Below are 16703 nucleotides of genomic sequence, written 5' to 3'. Positions count from 1 at the left end.
AATGATTTTATAGGCAAACATTAATTCTCTACTACCATTTTAGGAATGTGCATGAAAGCAACATAAGGAGAGCTTTAGAAAATATATCTATTTGCACTTGAGATTATTTGCAGTATTACTGAGGTGGTTGGTACTAACAAATCTTTTGTTTACAAAAGCATTCTTTTCCAAAGATAAGGAGTGATGTAACAATGTCCAATGCATGCAGCACCCTCCCTTTTTATCAAATGGCACAAGAAATGGGACTGTTTTCTTATCTTTGTTTCCCCATAGGGTTTGGCAGAGGACCTTGCAGATTGGTCCGTAGTAAGTGTCGTATGGTTAAATAAATGAGTATATGTTCAGACAGTAATTCCTGTCAGTAAAACAGAGTATATTTGTTTAAAGTCAGAATAAACCCAGAGAGTACTTACGCTTTTTGCAGATGGCAAGATAATGCACAGTTTTCTGAGAGGGAGATGAAGATCAGAGGCCCATGACTAAATCCTGCCATTATTCCATTTTTCATCCTGTTTCTTTCGTGACAACATCCAGGCTAAGATTGCTTGAAGTCTTTCTAGAAGCTCTGATAGCATGGGATTGCTAGTTTGCTGGACAGAGCTTGTCCAACACTATGCATAAGAGAATCTGAATCCTTAGAAAATTCTTCCTAGTATCTCAACTAAATTCTTGATTTGGGCAATCCCCACCTTCTAGTACTACATTCCTTAGAAATGAAATATGAGAATGTATCAGTCTGCCCCTCCACTCCTACATTACAATACACACACATTCAATTCCATCATTTCTTAGCTAAATTCTACCTCAAACATCCCAGACAAATTGGATTGTTAAAAATTCTATAGAATGACTTTAAACTTTATTCTCAATGTCAAGAGGTTTTCCTTCATTCTAATGTAAATTCCCTTTGTTTTTGTTTGATAGTGGCAGAAAATTGGACCAAATAACCTCAACTTCATTATTTCAAAATTTATAGTATTTTGTCTGTATAGTATAACTTCTAAAATAAGTCCTTTTATTTGCCCAAATGGGCTAGATCCTCTTAGTGATTTTTGGGATTAAACTGTGGAATCTGGGGGAGCTCTACATATGTGAGGGTTTGTATATATACTTGTTTATTCTTCAACTATAGAAAACTATTCTTCATGCCTAGTCACCTAAGCAGCACTAAAGTTATTTCCTTAAAATGTACATATAAATACCAAGTATTAAACTTTGTTATTTTTATAATTACTACATATTAGAAAAGTCCCCAGTTTAATCATATAATTTTATATTATTTATTACAGGCACCGATAGGAGAGAATGATAGCAATTGCCTGAATAATGAACATAACTTTTTTAAAAAGCATTCATGTGATGATGATAAGGTAATGATAATTATTTGCAGTTTTATATGTCACTTGAGTTTGATTTCACAGAAGCCTATATTTTTCGTATCTCTCTGTTAGATAATTATATTAATTATATTAATAACATTTTTGTTGTTGTTGTTCTAACCAGCTAGTTCCCACTGATCTATTAAGTTATACTATGGTCTTCTTTATACTTTATTTTACAAATAGCCCTGTGCTTATTTGATTATTTTTATTTTATTTTAGCATTTCATTTTTCACCTAGAAAACACTAGAAGAACTGCTGAATTCAAAGACACACATCTCTTATTTCTGAAATTTTTATGCAGGACAGTACTTGTTAGAGCGATTGCTTGCACACACATAAACATAAGTTATGGGCATAATTTAGTTGTAGGCATCTTGAAATTTTTTCTTTCAATATTTGCTAACCTTCACACCACTACCACTTCTAGTTGGTATAATAATACAATTTACAAAACTTCCAAAAAAAGTTTGGAAGTCAGTTGTCATTTCTTTCTACAAAAACTAGTGTGGTATTCAACAGTCTTTTATAAAACTCATAATAGCCGAGTTAACCTCAGGACTTCTAATAGTATATCCATAAATTCTTTTTTAAAATTTCTTAAATATCTGAAAAACTTGATTTAGGTGAATATGACCCTTATCGCCAGCTATTCATCCATAGCTCCAAAGGTGAAAAATTAATAACAACAAGTAAAATCACACATACCTTTCATTATTGTTGCTTCTAGGAGACTTCTCCTTTGGTTATCTTGTATGAAATGAAATAAACTTGTGATATGTTCACCCATATGTGGTAAGACCACTCAAATACAAAAGAGAAAGAGAATTGAAAAAGTCAGATAATCATTAAACCAAGTTCTAGGCACTTCAGACTGTCACCTAGGAGCTAAACAGTTTCAGTCTAGTTACTTGTCAGTCATGTGATTAACCGAAATAGAAAGCCTGCGTGGGGGTGGGGCTTTACTTAGCAATACAGTTCTGGCTTTAGGATCCTTAAGAAAGCTTATCATTTCTTAATATTTTATTTGAACCATAGCCCTTCTGATTTTTTTCTGTAATAGGAAGCTACGTTTTTAAAAACTGCTGCTCGCAAGTTGAAGCACTTTCTTAACACGAATATCCATGAGGAATTAAAGCACCACTTATCAGTAGTTTCCCAGGGCACATTAAAACTGTTGAACTGCACCAGGAAGGTAAGCTGAGGGCTATTTTCTTTAACAAAAATATACACTCCTCCCGTGATAGGGTAGTATCATTCTCTGGTGATCATATCCAGTGTCATAGAATTCTAAAAGATTATAACTTATCGTTGAAATACATTTACTCAGTTTGGACGAGGAAAATCTCCACTTGGAACATGCCTACTCATCTGTTGGTGAGGGCAACTAAATAGTTTATAAAATGGGAGTAAAAATAAATGAATGCATACTTCATTGCCATAGTAACTTTCAGGGAGTCCAGTGTGAGAAGTTGGGTGGGAAATGGTAAATTTTTATCTCTAAAATTCATTAATAATTTTAATCCATATATGTATACATTTATAAAAACTCATAGCCAAAAAAACCCAGGTAATCGCATGTATTTAACAAACATCTTTATATGTTAAAACTGGGCATATATATGTCCAACAACTTTCTATTTTTTTGCTTTAATAAATTTGATAAGTATAGGGCTAACTTTTCCGTACTCCTCTGCTAGTGGTTACTAAAAAATAAAAATTTGGAAGACGTCTTGAAACTAGAAAATATTTATGTCATCTACAAAATAGAGGAAGAATATAATATCTACATTATAGGATATTAAAGGCTTACACTGCATAATTCATTAAAGTGCTTAGTACAAAAAGGTTTTAATAAATGTTATATTGTTATTACTATTACCCTGCTCTTCAGGAATTTTACCAGCTGCCACACAAAGCCAAAAATTTTCTTAGGATTTTTTTAAAAAGAAATTTTTAACATTTTTATGATAGGAAAAAGGGTTGTGTCTGCTTTTATTTTTTTAACACCAATCGTTGCCCACAGAAGGTAAAATGTTAAGACTGTTTTTGAGCTATACTGACATTGACAACAATAAAAGATGATATCAGTTATCACTATGTTATCACTTATCATTGTTATCTATGTGAGGCAAGCCAGTCTGCTCTTCTGTCCTAGATTTGCTAAGCTTCTTTCCCATTTTGTCCCCTTACTTATGTAGTCCTTTGTATCGAATTTCTACTGTTCTCTTTTCTATAAATCTGATCTGTTCTGTTCTTTGCATTCTATAACGCTAGAGCTCAAGTTCATGAAGACTTCATATTCTAGCCTACCAGCTCTCAATCCTTATTTATAGTGATTTCAAAATTCTGTCTAATGCAGGAATGGCAGACAGGTTTCGTGTTGCTTCCACATCCAATTGCTTAGTAGCAACTATTGGAAACACTGTGCTGAGAATAAGCCTCAAGTCAGGGCTTACCTGAAAAAACTACAGAACAAATTAGTGATATCACCTCTTGGCCTAGGGAAGGGGTAGGGCTATTGGGTATGCGATGTATTTGCAATTCCTCTTTCCATGTGTTGAGCTTTGCATGGATCACCATGTCCCAAAATCAAGTAACTGTAGAGAAAGGAAACACAAATAATTGATTCTTAAAATCACATAAAATTATGTTACAACACTAACTAACCTGATACAATCCAGCTTTGTCTTGAAATGATAAGGTAAGATGTTAGAAATGTTGAAAATTCAGCTACGTTGAATTTTCTTCATGAGTCAGACATGCTACAGGCTTTTATTGTTCATTTCATTTTGCTTCTGATGGGTAAAGTATAAAAAAAATTATAATCAGGATGTAACAATTGAATAACTTTATTTTCATGTTGATGAGAATTTTAGTTTTGTCTCTGTTACTGTACACTGCTATATTAGTTTTCCATTCTTCACAGTCATTAACGCAGTGCTGGGCATACCTGCAAACTCATGGATCCAGGGTCTTCAGAAGGCTAACCTCCTTGCTTTGTCCTTTTTCCTGAAACAGGCAGACCTTGGAGATATTGCGGGTTAGTTCCAGGCCACCGCAATGAAGTGAATACCACAATCAAACGAGTCACACAAATTGTTAGGTTTCCCAGTGCATATAAGTTATGTTTACACTACACTGTAGTCTATTAAGTGTGCAATAGCATTATGTCTAAAAATGTACATGTCTTAAAATACTTTAGTATTTTAAAAATACTTTATTGCTAAAATAGTTGAAAAATACTTTATTGCTAAAAAATGCTAACCGTCATCTGAGCCCTCAGCAAGTCATAATCACTTTGCTGGTGGGAGGTCCTTCCTCCATGTTGATGGCTGCTGACTGATCAGGATGCTGGTCGCTGCAGGTCGGGGTGGCGGTGGCGATTTCTTAAAATAAGACTACCACGAAGTCTATCACATCATTGACTCTTTCTTTCACCAACAATTTCTCTGTAGCATGTGATGCTGTTTGATAGCATGGTGCCCACAGTAGAACTTCTTTCACAATAGGAGTCAATCCTCTCAAACACAGCCACTGCTCTATCAACTGAGTAATTTATGTAGTATTCTAACTCCATTGTTATTTCAACAATCCTCACAGCATCTTTACCGGGACTATATTTTATCTCAAGAAATCACTTTGTTTGCTCATGCATAAGAAGCAACTCCACATCCATTAAAGTTTTATCATGAGAGAGCAGAAATTCAGGCTCCACTTCTACTTCTAGTTCTCCTGCTGTTTCCACCACATCTGCAGTGACTTCCTCCTCTGACATCTTGACCCCCTCAAGTCATCCCAGAGAGTTGGAAATAACTTCTTCCAAACTCCTGTTAATGTTGCTATTTGACCTCTCCCCATGAAACACGAATGTTCTTAATGGCATCCAGAATGGCGGATCCTTTCCAGAAGGTTTTCAATCGACTTTGCCCTAATCCATCACAGGAATCACTGTCTGCGCAGCGATAGCCCTTTGAAATGTATTTCCTAAATAATAAGACTTGCAAGTTGAAATCACTCCTTGATCCATGGGTTGCAGAAAGGATGTTGTGTTAGCAGGAATGAAAACAACATTCATCTCATTGTCCGTCTCCATCAGAGCGCTTTGGCGACCAAATGCATTGTCAACAAGCAGTCATATTTTAAAAGGAATCTTCGTGTTGTTTTTTATCCCCCTGAGCAGGAGGTCTTAACAGTGGGCTTAAAATAGTTAGTAAATCATGATGTTAACAGATGTGCTGTCATCCAGGCTTTGTTGTTGCACAAGCAGAGTAGATTTAGCATATGTAATTCCTAAGGGCCCTAGGATTTTCAGAATGGCAAATGAGCATTGGCTTTAACTTAAAGTCACCAGCTGCATGAGCCCCTACCAAGAGAGTCAGCCTGTCCTTTGAAACTTTGAAGCCAGGCATTGACTTCTCTCTAGCTATGAAAGTCCTAGATGGCATCTTCTTCCAATATGAGGCAGGTTTATCTACAGTGAAAATCTGTTGTTTTGTGTAGCCACCTTCTTCATGAATTGTCTTAGCTAGAACTTCTGGGTAACTTGCTGTGACTCTCCATCAGCACTTACTGCTCACCTTGTACTTTCATGTTATGTACATTCATGTTAAGGCTTCTTTCCTTCAACCCCAGGGGAACCAACTTCTGCCAAGCTTCAAACTTTTCTTCTGCAGCTTCCCCACCTCTCTCAGTCTTCCTAGAATTGAAGGGAGTCAGGGCCTTGCTCTGGATGAGGCTTGGGCTTAAAGAAACTTTGGTGGGTTTGATTTTCTATCCAGACCACTAAAACTCTCTGTATATGAGCAATAAGGCTATTTTGCTTTTCTTATCATTCGTGTGTTCACTGGAGTAGCACTTTTAATTTCCTTCAAGAACGCTTCCGTTGCATTCATAACTTGGCTAACTGTCTGGCACAAGGGGCCTAGCTTTTAATCTGTCTTGGCTTGAGCCATGCCTTCTTCACTGAGCTTAATCATTTCTAGCTTTAATCATTTCTAGCTTTTTACTTAAAGTGAGATGTGCGTCTCTTCCTTTCACATAAACACTTAGAGGCCATTGTAGGGTTATTAATTGGCCTAAATCAGTACGATTGTGTCTCAGGGGATAGGGAGGCCCAAGGAAAAGGAGAGAGACAGGAATTGCTGGTCTGTGGAGCAGTCAGAACACACACAATATGTATCAGTTAAGTTCACCATCTTATATGGGTGTAGTTAGTGGCACCCCAAAACAATTGCAGTACCATTAAAGATCACTGATCACAGACCACCAGAGAAAACATAATAAGAATGGAAAACTTTGAAATATTGAATTACTGAAATGTGACAAAGAGATACGGAAACAAACAAATGTTGGAAAAATACCGTGTTTCTCCGAAAATAAGACCTAGCTGAACAATCAGCTCTAACGAGTCTTTTAAGTAACAGTTAATATAAGACCGGTATTATATTTATTATATTATATTAATTATATTATATTTATTATATTATACATTATATTATATTATTATTATGTTATACCCGGTCTTATCTTATAATTTTTGCTCCAAAGGATGCATTAGAGCTGATTGCCCAGCTAGGTCTTATTTTCAGGGAGACTGACAGACTTGCACAATGCAGGTTGCCACAAACCTTCAATTTGTAAAAAATGCTTTCTCTGTGAAGCAATTAAAGAAAATGAAGCGCAATAAAACAAGGTATGCCTGTATTCTGTTTCTAAATGGAATTATTCTGCTGTACTAACAATAAATAATTGGAAGTGGATTCTCAAATAGATTAGATGAGCTGAGAGGCATGTGAACATTAGCAATTACATTAATGGGAGGAGTGACAAAGGATTAATATTCAATGTTGTAAATGTAACTTTGTTTTTAAGGACAAAGGAAAAAAACAAGTTTCCCTGGGTGAAGCCCAACCCACTAAGAATTTGGTGAGAATAATTGTATAATTTTCTTTCTTTATCAGCTTTTTACTCAACTTTTTTTTTTTACTCCTTAATATTTCTCTTTGAATTTTCTTTCTTATGGTTGGTTTTGAAAATATTCATTATAATGTTAATAGAAGGAGTTACACCATTTAAAAAACAACAACACTATTTTAAAATAAAAGAAGCTAGGAGAAATATCAGAGCATTGATTTTTTATTTTAAAGCAAATCGAAACATTGAAACATCAGTCGGTAATAGGCAAAAGTCATAAACTATTTATACAGAGGAAAAAACTAGAAAGCGTATGAAGAAAAACAGCCATCCTTTTGAGTTAGTAAAAAAATACAAAGTAAAAGTGAGAGCCTATTTTATATCTATTTTATTAGTATACAGTATTAAATATATACCGGGGTGCCAATGAAATGTATACACATGACTTGTAGTCACCTTTTGTTATTGGTGTATATTATTACAATTTTAATACAGTTTTATCCTTTCTTAAAATATGTATACTTTCTTTGGCACCGTGTGTATTATATATGTATAATAGTATATGAATATTCTATATTTATATATTTATACATACTATTAGATATTGCACAAAATTATATAGCAATACAGAAATATTTGTGAATGAAAAACTCAGAATGTTGAATTGAATTTGATGAAACATTAAAAGGATATAAATATTAACTAGGATGGGAATGTGAAAATGAACACACCTCGTTCATGAGAGTGATGGGTTCTTCTTTTACGTTCCCATTATTGTTATTATAACGTCATTCATGCAAAAGATATAAGGGAACATGGAAATTCCTTACTCCTCCTAGAGAAGCAGGGCGAATTTGCATACCCTGGGACTCAAGAAACCTAGAAATTTCACCTGAAATGGAAGAGTTAAATTTATATTGCATGAGCAATATAATACATTGAGGGCTTCTGGGCTAAGAAAATTTGGAAAGGAAGTTTTAAAAAGAAAGATCACATCTTTGTTCCCAGGATTACAGAGACAGAATCATGGTTCTTTGTTTTTGGTCTTTTTAATGAATGTTCAATCTTGGTCTCTGAGGAAAAGTCATGAAATTTTCACGTCTATGTATTTAAATCTGCTTTGTCACATAAATGTCAGTTTGTACTTTTTAAATATGTTCTGGGACTCTCGTTAAAAATAATATGAGAAATTCCCCTTCATATTTATCTTTGAAATCTGTTGTCTAATCTTTTTAAAGGATTATTTAGAGGGTATGTGTTAATGTTATTAAATATATAACTAAGAGTGATCGAATTTGTGACTAAACCAAAACTAGGAAGATGAGCTCAAGACCCAGTAATTATACTTATTTGTCATGTCATCTGGCAGCGTATTTATCCTCTTTGTAGCTCAGTTTCCTCATCTGTGAAAGGAGGCTTAAACTGTCAATTTTCACAGTTAAGCAGATAAGAAGGAAACAATGTTTGTAAAGCACTGAGCACGACACCTGACCAATAACTGGTTGTTGTCTAAGTGAATTCCCCTGCCCTGTACTAAGCCCACTCCCAGGGGCTCACGGGAATATAACTGAGTATATGCAATTACTCCCCTATGTCTATTCCATGTGAGCTGTTTCTTTCTCCTCTCTGTAGCTTGTACAGGCAACACTTTTTAAGGTTCTCATCAGGAACTGAAAACTAGCTCATGAGGAGGTGTTGTCCATACTGTAGTGAAGATTGTTGGTGTGCCCTTAGGACTCCCACTCAATCGGGTAGATCCTTAGTAATCATCTTGGTCAAAATACTCTGGATATTTTCAGTGTTAACTATTCTTTCTACAAAAAATACATTGTCTTCCATATTAAAATACTTAAGTAATCTAAAAAAATCTTTCTCACAGAAGTTTGAACACCATTCGTATGTCCACTGTTGCAGGGGTGAAAACAGCAGCCACTTGACATAGCTCTTTAATGAATTTTAAACCTCAAACTACAACTTTGAATTTCAGATACATCAATTATCACAACTATGGTTAGAAATCATAGTTTAAAAATATCATGCGAGATTCTTCTTTTCTGTTACACCAAAATTTCAGTATAACCTAACATGATGGAATTTATAGGTTGAATATTTTAAAACACGTTTTTTAATCAAAATGTGAACTTAAAACTTTTTTTAAAAATATATTTCTGTAGGAAGCGAAAAAATCTTTAAAGGAACAGAGAAAACAGGATGACATGTGTTTCCTAAAGATGCTACTACAACAGATAAAAACTTGTTGGAATAAAATTTTGAGAGGCACTAAAGAACATTGAAAAATATGGAGTGACAATGTAAAAACATGTGAACTTCAGTTGTACCCATCAAGAATCTGTCTGCTCATGCAATTTTGGGGGGTAGAATTCCTCCTAGAAGTTACTGAATGAATCCTGGTATAAATGGATTAGAGCAATTGAGCAATACGTATTGTGGTACTAGAAGATGGACATTAACAATGGAAACCGAATGCTGCAATCAACGAACTGTTTCATATGTATGGCGGACATGTATCAGCTGGTGTTCATTTTGCAAGACAAACCATGTAAGGTATTAGTTGCAGCAATACTTTTTAAACCTGTTAAAAATTTTCAGAAGAAGACATATGTAATCTGTGAAGTATATAAAGGTTACAAGGATTAAAAATTAACATTGCTTTATTATCAAAATAATTTTGAGGCCTACTGTGCATCCATATACTGCAGTGAGTGGAAATTGTCATCGTCTGTGCTGGAAATGTTTCAGAGTTAACAGTGAGATACGGATAATGCCCAGGCGAACGAGAGACATAAAGCAACACCATAAAGGAGTCCAAGATACTTAAGAGAGGTACTGAGATGTGATTAAACATGAATGTATAACACAGTACCTCCAATAATGGCATAGCAAATGTTTTAAAATGAAAAGAAAGAACAATTTCACAGAATAGAAAGTCACCTGTTCTAAGGATTCTAAACCGTAGTACTGAGTTTCTTCTGTCATTTATGTGTAATAAAACTTGTCTAAATGAGTTTGCAATTTGGGAAGTATTTTTTTAAAAGAATAATATATGATGGTCTTTTAATTAATGGAATATGTATATTTAATTTTGACGCTATATATAAAAGTATTTTCATACAGTATTACAAATTGCTTACTTTGTATAACATTTCTCCTTTGATAATAAATCACCTATATACTAACACTGTCAGATTCACTTTAACGGACCTCAACAGGTTTGTTTTTTTTCCCCAATTTTATTGGGAAAAGAAAGAAAACAGGAAAAATTTTTTTCTTTTGCGATGAGAATTTATAGGATTTAATCTTAACAACTTTCCTATGTATCATACAGCAGTGTTAGCAATGGTCTTCATGTTGTACCTTACACCCCTAGTACTTACTTATCTTATAACTGGAAGCTGGTATCCTGGAACACCTTCTTCCAATTGCCTCCTCCGTCCACTTTCCTTGTCTACTAACTAGTCTGATCTCTTTTTCTGTGAGCTTTTTTTCTTTTTTAGATTCCATGTATGAAGGTGTGACAATTAAGTTTGTGAACTGATCCTAGAAAAAGTGCTACATACCTCATTGCTGAATATCACTACGCTCACCTTTGAAGTACTCCCCTTGGGAAGCTATGCACCGACACCAGCACCTAATCCACCCTTCAAAGCAGTTTTGGAACTCTGTCTGGAATGGCCATCAAAGCTGTTCTCGTGATGTCCCCTTGATATCCTGAATGTCATCAAAATGCCTTCCTTTCACTATTTCCTTTATCTTTGGATAAAGAAAGAAGTCATTGGGGGCCAGATCAGGTGAGTAGGGAGGGTGTTCCAACACAGTTATTTGTTTCCTGGCTAAAAACTCCCTCACAAGCAGTGCCGTGTGAGCTGGGGCATTGTCGTGATGCAAGAGCTCCTTCGGGACCATTTTTGTGCACACCTTTCTCATGCTAAGATTTGCAGTTAAGATTTTCCTGACTGTTTGTCTATCAACGTGAACTTGGTCTGCTATGCTTCTCACAGCCGACGATTTTGATACACTATTCAACTAATTTTTGCAATGTTTTCATCACTTCTGCTTGTTACTGGCCGCGCTGACCTCTCTTCATCAGTGATGCGTTCTCTCTGCTCAGAAAAAACGTTTAATCCATTTGTACACTGTCGTTTTCTTCATGGCATTATCCCCATCAACTTGGACTAACATGTCCTTGATTTCACTTCCACTCTTGCCAAGTTTAACAAGAAATGTAATGTTTGTTCATTGCTCCAATTAAAGCTCAGACCTGGTGATGGCACAGAAACACGGAACAACAAGAAACGCCACTCAGCAAGACACCGCCACCCGTCGACACGAACACAGCTGTGAGACACTGATAGACCAAGGTTATGAAACCTTCCTGAGCTGTTTGTACAGTGCTGCCAATGTAAGCACATGGTGGCAAGTGCATGAACTTGTATAACCTTTGGTACCTTATTACCAAGAATGTACGAGCATGAGACTATTAAACGTGTCCTGCCGAAATATTTTTCCATACTTCAGATTACTCCTTCAAGTATCTCTTATAAATAAAATCACTAGGTGATGGGACATGAATATAATAAAGGCTTTTAAAGTAAATTCAGTCAACTTTTTACAAACGTTTATCAATTTATATTTCCACCATCAGTGTATAAGGTCATTCATCTTAATGTCCCATTACAGTTTTCAGTTTTATTTTAAGATTGCTGATTTGATGAATTAAACCAGTATTTTATTGTTGAGTATACTCACCAGTACTTAACACTACTTACTGGCACCCTCCTTTTCCCAGCCTTATTGTTGCAAATTCAAATAAGCACAGAAACTAAGATTCTTGGAGAGAAAAAGAAAAATAGGAAAGTGAAAGTGTCGAGTTATGGGAGGTAAGATTGAAGACATGGAATCACCAGTAACTTGTATGTAACACCGCTTTTTCTCATTTATCAGGACAAACGTAGTCCACGTTGCACAGCGCCGGCGGACCTCACCACCCGCAAACATCCTTTCCGCCGCCACGTGCCTTTTCCCCACTAAAAGGTCATATAGCTCTCGCTCATGGTCTACCAGGTTTCCTCCCGGTAGGGACATGGGAGAAAAATAGAAAACAGGAAATATGTAAATTGTGATGAGAAAGAAGCTCCATTTTCATTCTTCTGCAGCATTTTGTTGGTACCTTTATAACAAAGTCCTATTCAAATAAATCTTTCTCTTTGTCCTAAGTTGTAATTGTCTGTTTACATATCAACTTCTCCAAATAAATTATATCAACTTTAGGGCAGAAACTTAATCACATCTTATTTCTCTTGATTCTTAGCACTTCATAGAATGAAGACCATAGAAAGCATATTTTAAGTGTTTGTAAGTATACAGCTTTAGCTTTGTGCATCTTACATTAGTTGGTATAACTACTTACTTAACTATGTAAATAGATGTCAGTCACTCTCATATGTTATGTGAGTTAGGCTAGATGATTGAAAAAATATCTTAAGGAAGAGTAGAACTGTTGTACAACTAAGATGAAATATTAAAAGTAATAGTACAGGATTATTTGGTAATGTGCATGAATATTATGTTTGAGATGTATAATTTTGCTAACAAAATATTGAGGTAAATATTAAATATTTCTATCAGTTACAAGTACACTGTTGCCCAAAATGAGCTAGACTTGGTTTCTGAGAAATTAACATATGTATTATCAAAATCACAACAAAAACACAGCAAAAAACAACTACCTCTTATAAATCTCTGTAATTTCATGTCCCCCCCCAATAAAAATTCAGACCTATACTGCTGAGAGGGCTTTAAGATGAGGCTGGAAATATTATCCAAAAGCACCCCCTAGTGGTCAACCAGAATAAAACTAATGAGTATCCTGACAATAATATTTAAGTGAAAAAATTTTAAAATGAGACTAAAAATGAGTGTGGCTATCATTCACTTTGTCTTAACGATTCTGCACTGCTCTATTCAATAATATAGTCAGTTGGAAAAATCAACCTCTCAGTACCAAAAATATACTTACCCTATAAAATACATATACCTGCAAATAGACACAAGAACCCTGCTGACTGCAGCTGTGTACCTCTTCTATTATTTTTTTTGTTCACCTCTAGCCTAAGGAAAATTGAGAACAATTTAAATATGTCTAATCTGATCACATTTTCACTAGAGATAACAAAAAACTCCTGTATAAGATTTTATACATGATCGCTAAACTATTAAGTACACATGACAAATACTTTTTGCCATTAAACTGTATATTATCTAACTGTATATGATCTAAGAAACATGATTAATGTTTCTTATCAACTTTTGGACTTCCCTAAAATGTTCAACTGCTTAATTTCATTGGCTGTGAAGAGAATGCTTCCATGCCTTAAGAATCTTGTGACAAAACATATTTAAAGATTTTGACGTCAAAAACACTTTAATAAAATAGTAAGTTTCTTTAGCAGCTAATGGCATGCATAACCACACACACACACACACACACCAAAAATATCGGCCAATAAAAAGCCACTCTCTCATTTAAAAAACATATGTTTTGACTTTGAATATTTTCTTTTTAATTAAATGCAAATTTTATTAAGGATTTCCAATTACATGTTTCAAATTTCCAAAATGGAACAGAACCTTTCTGGAATTGGAAAGATGGTATAGACGAACACTGATATCCCTTAAAACTCCAACTTTATTAAGAGAACAATTCCTCTGCAAAGCACATCACCCTTATATAACAAGAAACAGTATCTATTCCTTCACTTTGGCAATAGCTATTTCCTAACGGAATGGGAAAAAAGTAGATTTGCTACTTTATAAGTTCATTAAAACTGGAATTGTCTTTAGATTAAAAAATTTTAGTTCAGCTGTGTTCAAAAGAGCTATGGGTACAAAAAAAAAATCAGCAAAGAATGTCTAATCAAAGCAACCAAAATCATTTTGAAATGAAGAGGGAAAACGTAAGGTGCTTTCATGGCGTATTTTTTTCCTACAAACGACTGCAATTGGTTAAGGATTTCCAGTAGTTAATTAAAATCTCAGGAGAAGAATGAATAATACTATAGAAATAACAAAATGTGTTCACATTCCAAGACCTTAATACTAAATTTTCAAAATGGAAGCTTGTTACTTCTAAAAATGAACCTAGTGTAATTTTATTAAGTGCAGAAACCCTAAACTGTCCTGTAATTACAATCTAATTAGTCCACTCTGTCAAAGCTTTTAAGCTCACCACAAAGAATTAACAGTAATTAGTCTGAGGTATTTTAAATGTGACTCTACAGTCTCAAATTTAATGGCATTCCCCTTTGCCCCCAAAACTGGCCTGCCTTCTATTTTAGTCCCATGATCTCTGCAATATGATTATAACTAAAATACCTAAAAACAATTCTTGGACTTTTTGAAATAGTTGGTTATCCATCTACTTGTATTAAAATAGGAGTCACACAAAGAGTGTTGCCTGACTAGATCTAGAATCAAGTATGTAACTTGTTTTCCAATTTATCAAACCATAAGAATAAAATGCTGAATATCACACTTGTGGTGCAAATAGCTCCAAACTGTTAAGCTTTTAATAAGGTTGAGAAACATTTCATAAAATGTAATGTTCCTAACACATCTGTGAGGTAGTTAAGTAAACAGTGCTACCCATTTTAATATATAGTAAACATTGGTAAACAATGTAATTTAAGCAATAAGAACTGGAATTAACCATAGAAGCCTGGGGCCCTCTCTCATTCTAACTAAAGGATGTAAAACTTAACATGTTAATCTTTCTTCAAAAAAAAAAAAATTAACATCATTCAAGATTTTGTCTCTTTTTTTCACTGTCTTATTAGGAGATGCAGTGCACCTCTTCCAAAGTTGGCACCTTTTCCTCAATATGGTTAACTGGGTACAAGGCTTCATTCAAGCTAGGACTCTGCTTCTACCTGAATTACAAAAATAAGACATTTTCTTGTGAGAACTAAAATTATGTTTGACATGTTTATTTTAGGCTGCAAAAAGAAGCAAACACGAAAGAATGTGAAACAGGCTTGTCAAGTGATGAAAATTCATCCTTTCCAGGGAAGCAGAAGGTAGATGAGTGTAGACAGATTATCCATCCTGCTTCACTGCTGCTTGCACTCTGCTGGGTTTTGAACCTTGAGCCACAATCTGGATCATTTTCCTCACCTTCTTCCTCCCCCTTCCTCATCTGCTTGTTCATCATCATCATCATCATCATCTTCAATAGCTTCCCCAGTCAAGTACAACACTGATTTTAAGATTATACACTCATGTAAAAAACGATCCGTCTCAAAGTCTGCAGTAAGGCTGCCGTTAGACTTATCACCCAGATCTCCACTCTCAGGAACTTCAGGAGGGGCAGAAAAATTAAAGAAGGAATCATTGGAAACTCTTTTGGTCACAGTATGAACTCTTATACATCCCTGTGTTTCTGCGCTTTAGTGGTTCTCAAAGTGACATTCTTCCCTTTTTTCCAATTTCTCTGGCACCCTACACAACCCGTATTTTCTGGTCCATCGAAAGAAAAGGGATCAGAATCATCTGGTTCTAACCTCATCCTATAGATCTTTGTCAACACTTCATTTGTGAAATAGTCACTGGGTTCAAGGTGACACTCGAAGACAAAACTCATAGGCTGGCCAGCGTCTGAGAACTTCACTTTAGTCCGTTTCAGTGCTTCAGAATAGGTTCCTCATGTTCTGAACCACATGAGCCAGCAAGTCAACATTCCTAAGAAGTCATCCCAAGTTCAGGAATTGCCTTGGGGTCTTTCTTTTTCTTCATCCTTCGTGTCATCTTCAGTCTTGGCCTTTTCTTTCAGCTCCTCTGAAATTTCATCTTCCTTACCTGGCTTCCACTGACATTCTTCTTCTGTAGGCTCGGAAAGTGTATTAATGATTTCAGATGGCTTCTCAAATAAAGGCTGATAGAGAACAGCGTACTTTCTTTCAAGATCATGAACTTCCTCATAGAACTTGGCTTCTATCTGTGCATTTACCTTGAAGGGTTTTGAGAGCAACCACTCGTTGTTTAACTGCCCCAGACAAGCTTTCAACACATCCTGCTGGTGTTTCTAGCAGATCGTCAAGTCTTTCTTGAAAGGCTGCGAGGATCTGAGGATTTTGCGTCATCGGAACCGTCAGCTGACGTGCTTTGATTTTTGTTTCTTCACCAGTTTCTTCTACTTTTTTCCCCCTTCTACTTCTTCAGTATCATCCAAATCTTGATCAAGTTCAGGATGTTCTTTGTTATCGATGTCTGCCATGTTGTAAGAACGCCAAATAGCACGGGGAGCCAGGCGGCCCGAGCTGTGCCGGTGGTGACTCAGGGAAGCAGCGGGAAGAGCAGGAGGTGGCCCCTGAGCAGATGGTGCTGAAAATGTT

General features: G+C 35.4%; 2 protein-coding genes and 1 pseudogene across 8 annotated transcripts in view; 1 reads left to right on the top strand and 2 right to left on the bottom strand.

Moving 5' to 3' along the window:
- LOC308506596 (uncharacterized protein) overlaps window positions 1–2308 on the bottom strand; it is a 35870-nt gene extending 33562 nt beyond the window's left edge. Inside the window, exon 1 of one of the 2 annotated variants that reach the window (XR_013994739.1) lies at window positions 2089–2308. The gene's annotated coding sequence lies outside the window, so the exon portion shown is untranslated. The remainder of the gene's footprint in view (window positions 1–2088) is intronic. The other variant, XR_013994740.1, reaches the window with a different exon arrangement.
- Window positions 1–12596, top strand: part of IL7 (interleukin 7) — a 45625-nt gene extending 33029 nt beyond the window's left edge. For 2 of the 5 annotated variants that reach the window (XM_081070275.1, XM_081070274.1), the window contains 4 exons: window positions 1290–1370; window positions 2444–2575; window positions 7255–7308; window positions 9471–10491. In XM_081070275.1, coding sequence (XP_080926401.1) covers window positions 1290–1370; window positions 2444–2575; window positions 7255–7308; window positions 9471–9590 — 387 coding nt within the window. In that variant the 3' untranslated portion in view covers window positions 9591–10491. Of the gene's footprint in view, window positions 1–1289; window positions 1371–2443; window positions 2576–7254; window positions 7309–9470; window positions 10493–10811; window positions 11106–11568 lie in introns of those variants that run through there. The other 3 variants (XR_013994741.1, XM_081070276.1, XM_081070277.1) reach the window with 3 other exon arrangements.
- Window positions 12597–15422: 2826 nt separating this feature from the next.
- LOC308506595 (nucleosome assembly protein 1-like 1) lies at window positions 15423–16585 on the bottom strand (annotated as a pseudogene). Its single transcript has one exon. The product of its transcript is annotated as a nucleosome assembly protein 1-like 1 (transcript).
- Window positions 16586–16703: the final 118 nt, after the last annotated feature.

This window comes from Rhinolophus hipposideros, assembly GCF_964194185.1.
Source record: "Rhinolophus hipposideros genome assembly, chromosome: 13".
NCBI lineage: Eukaryota > Metazoa > Chordata > Mammalia > Chiroptera > Rhinolophidae > Rhinolophus > Rhinolophus hipposideros.
This window is presented reverse-complemented; position numbering and strand designations above follow the sequence as displayed.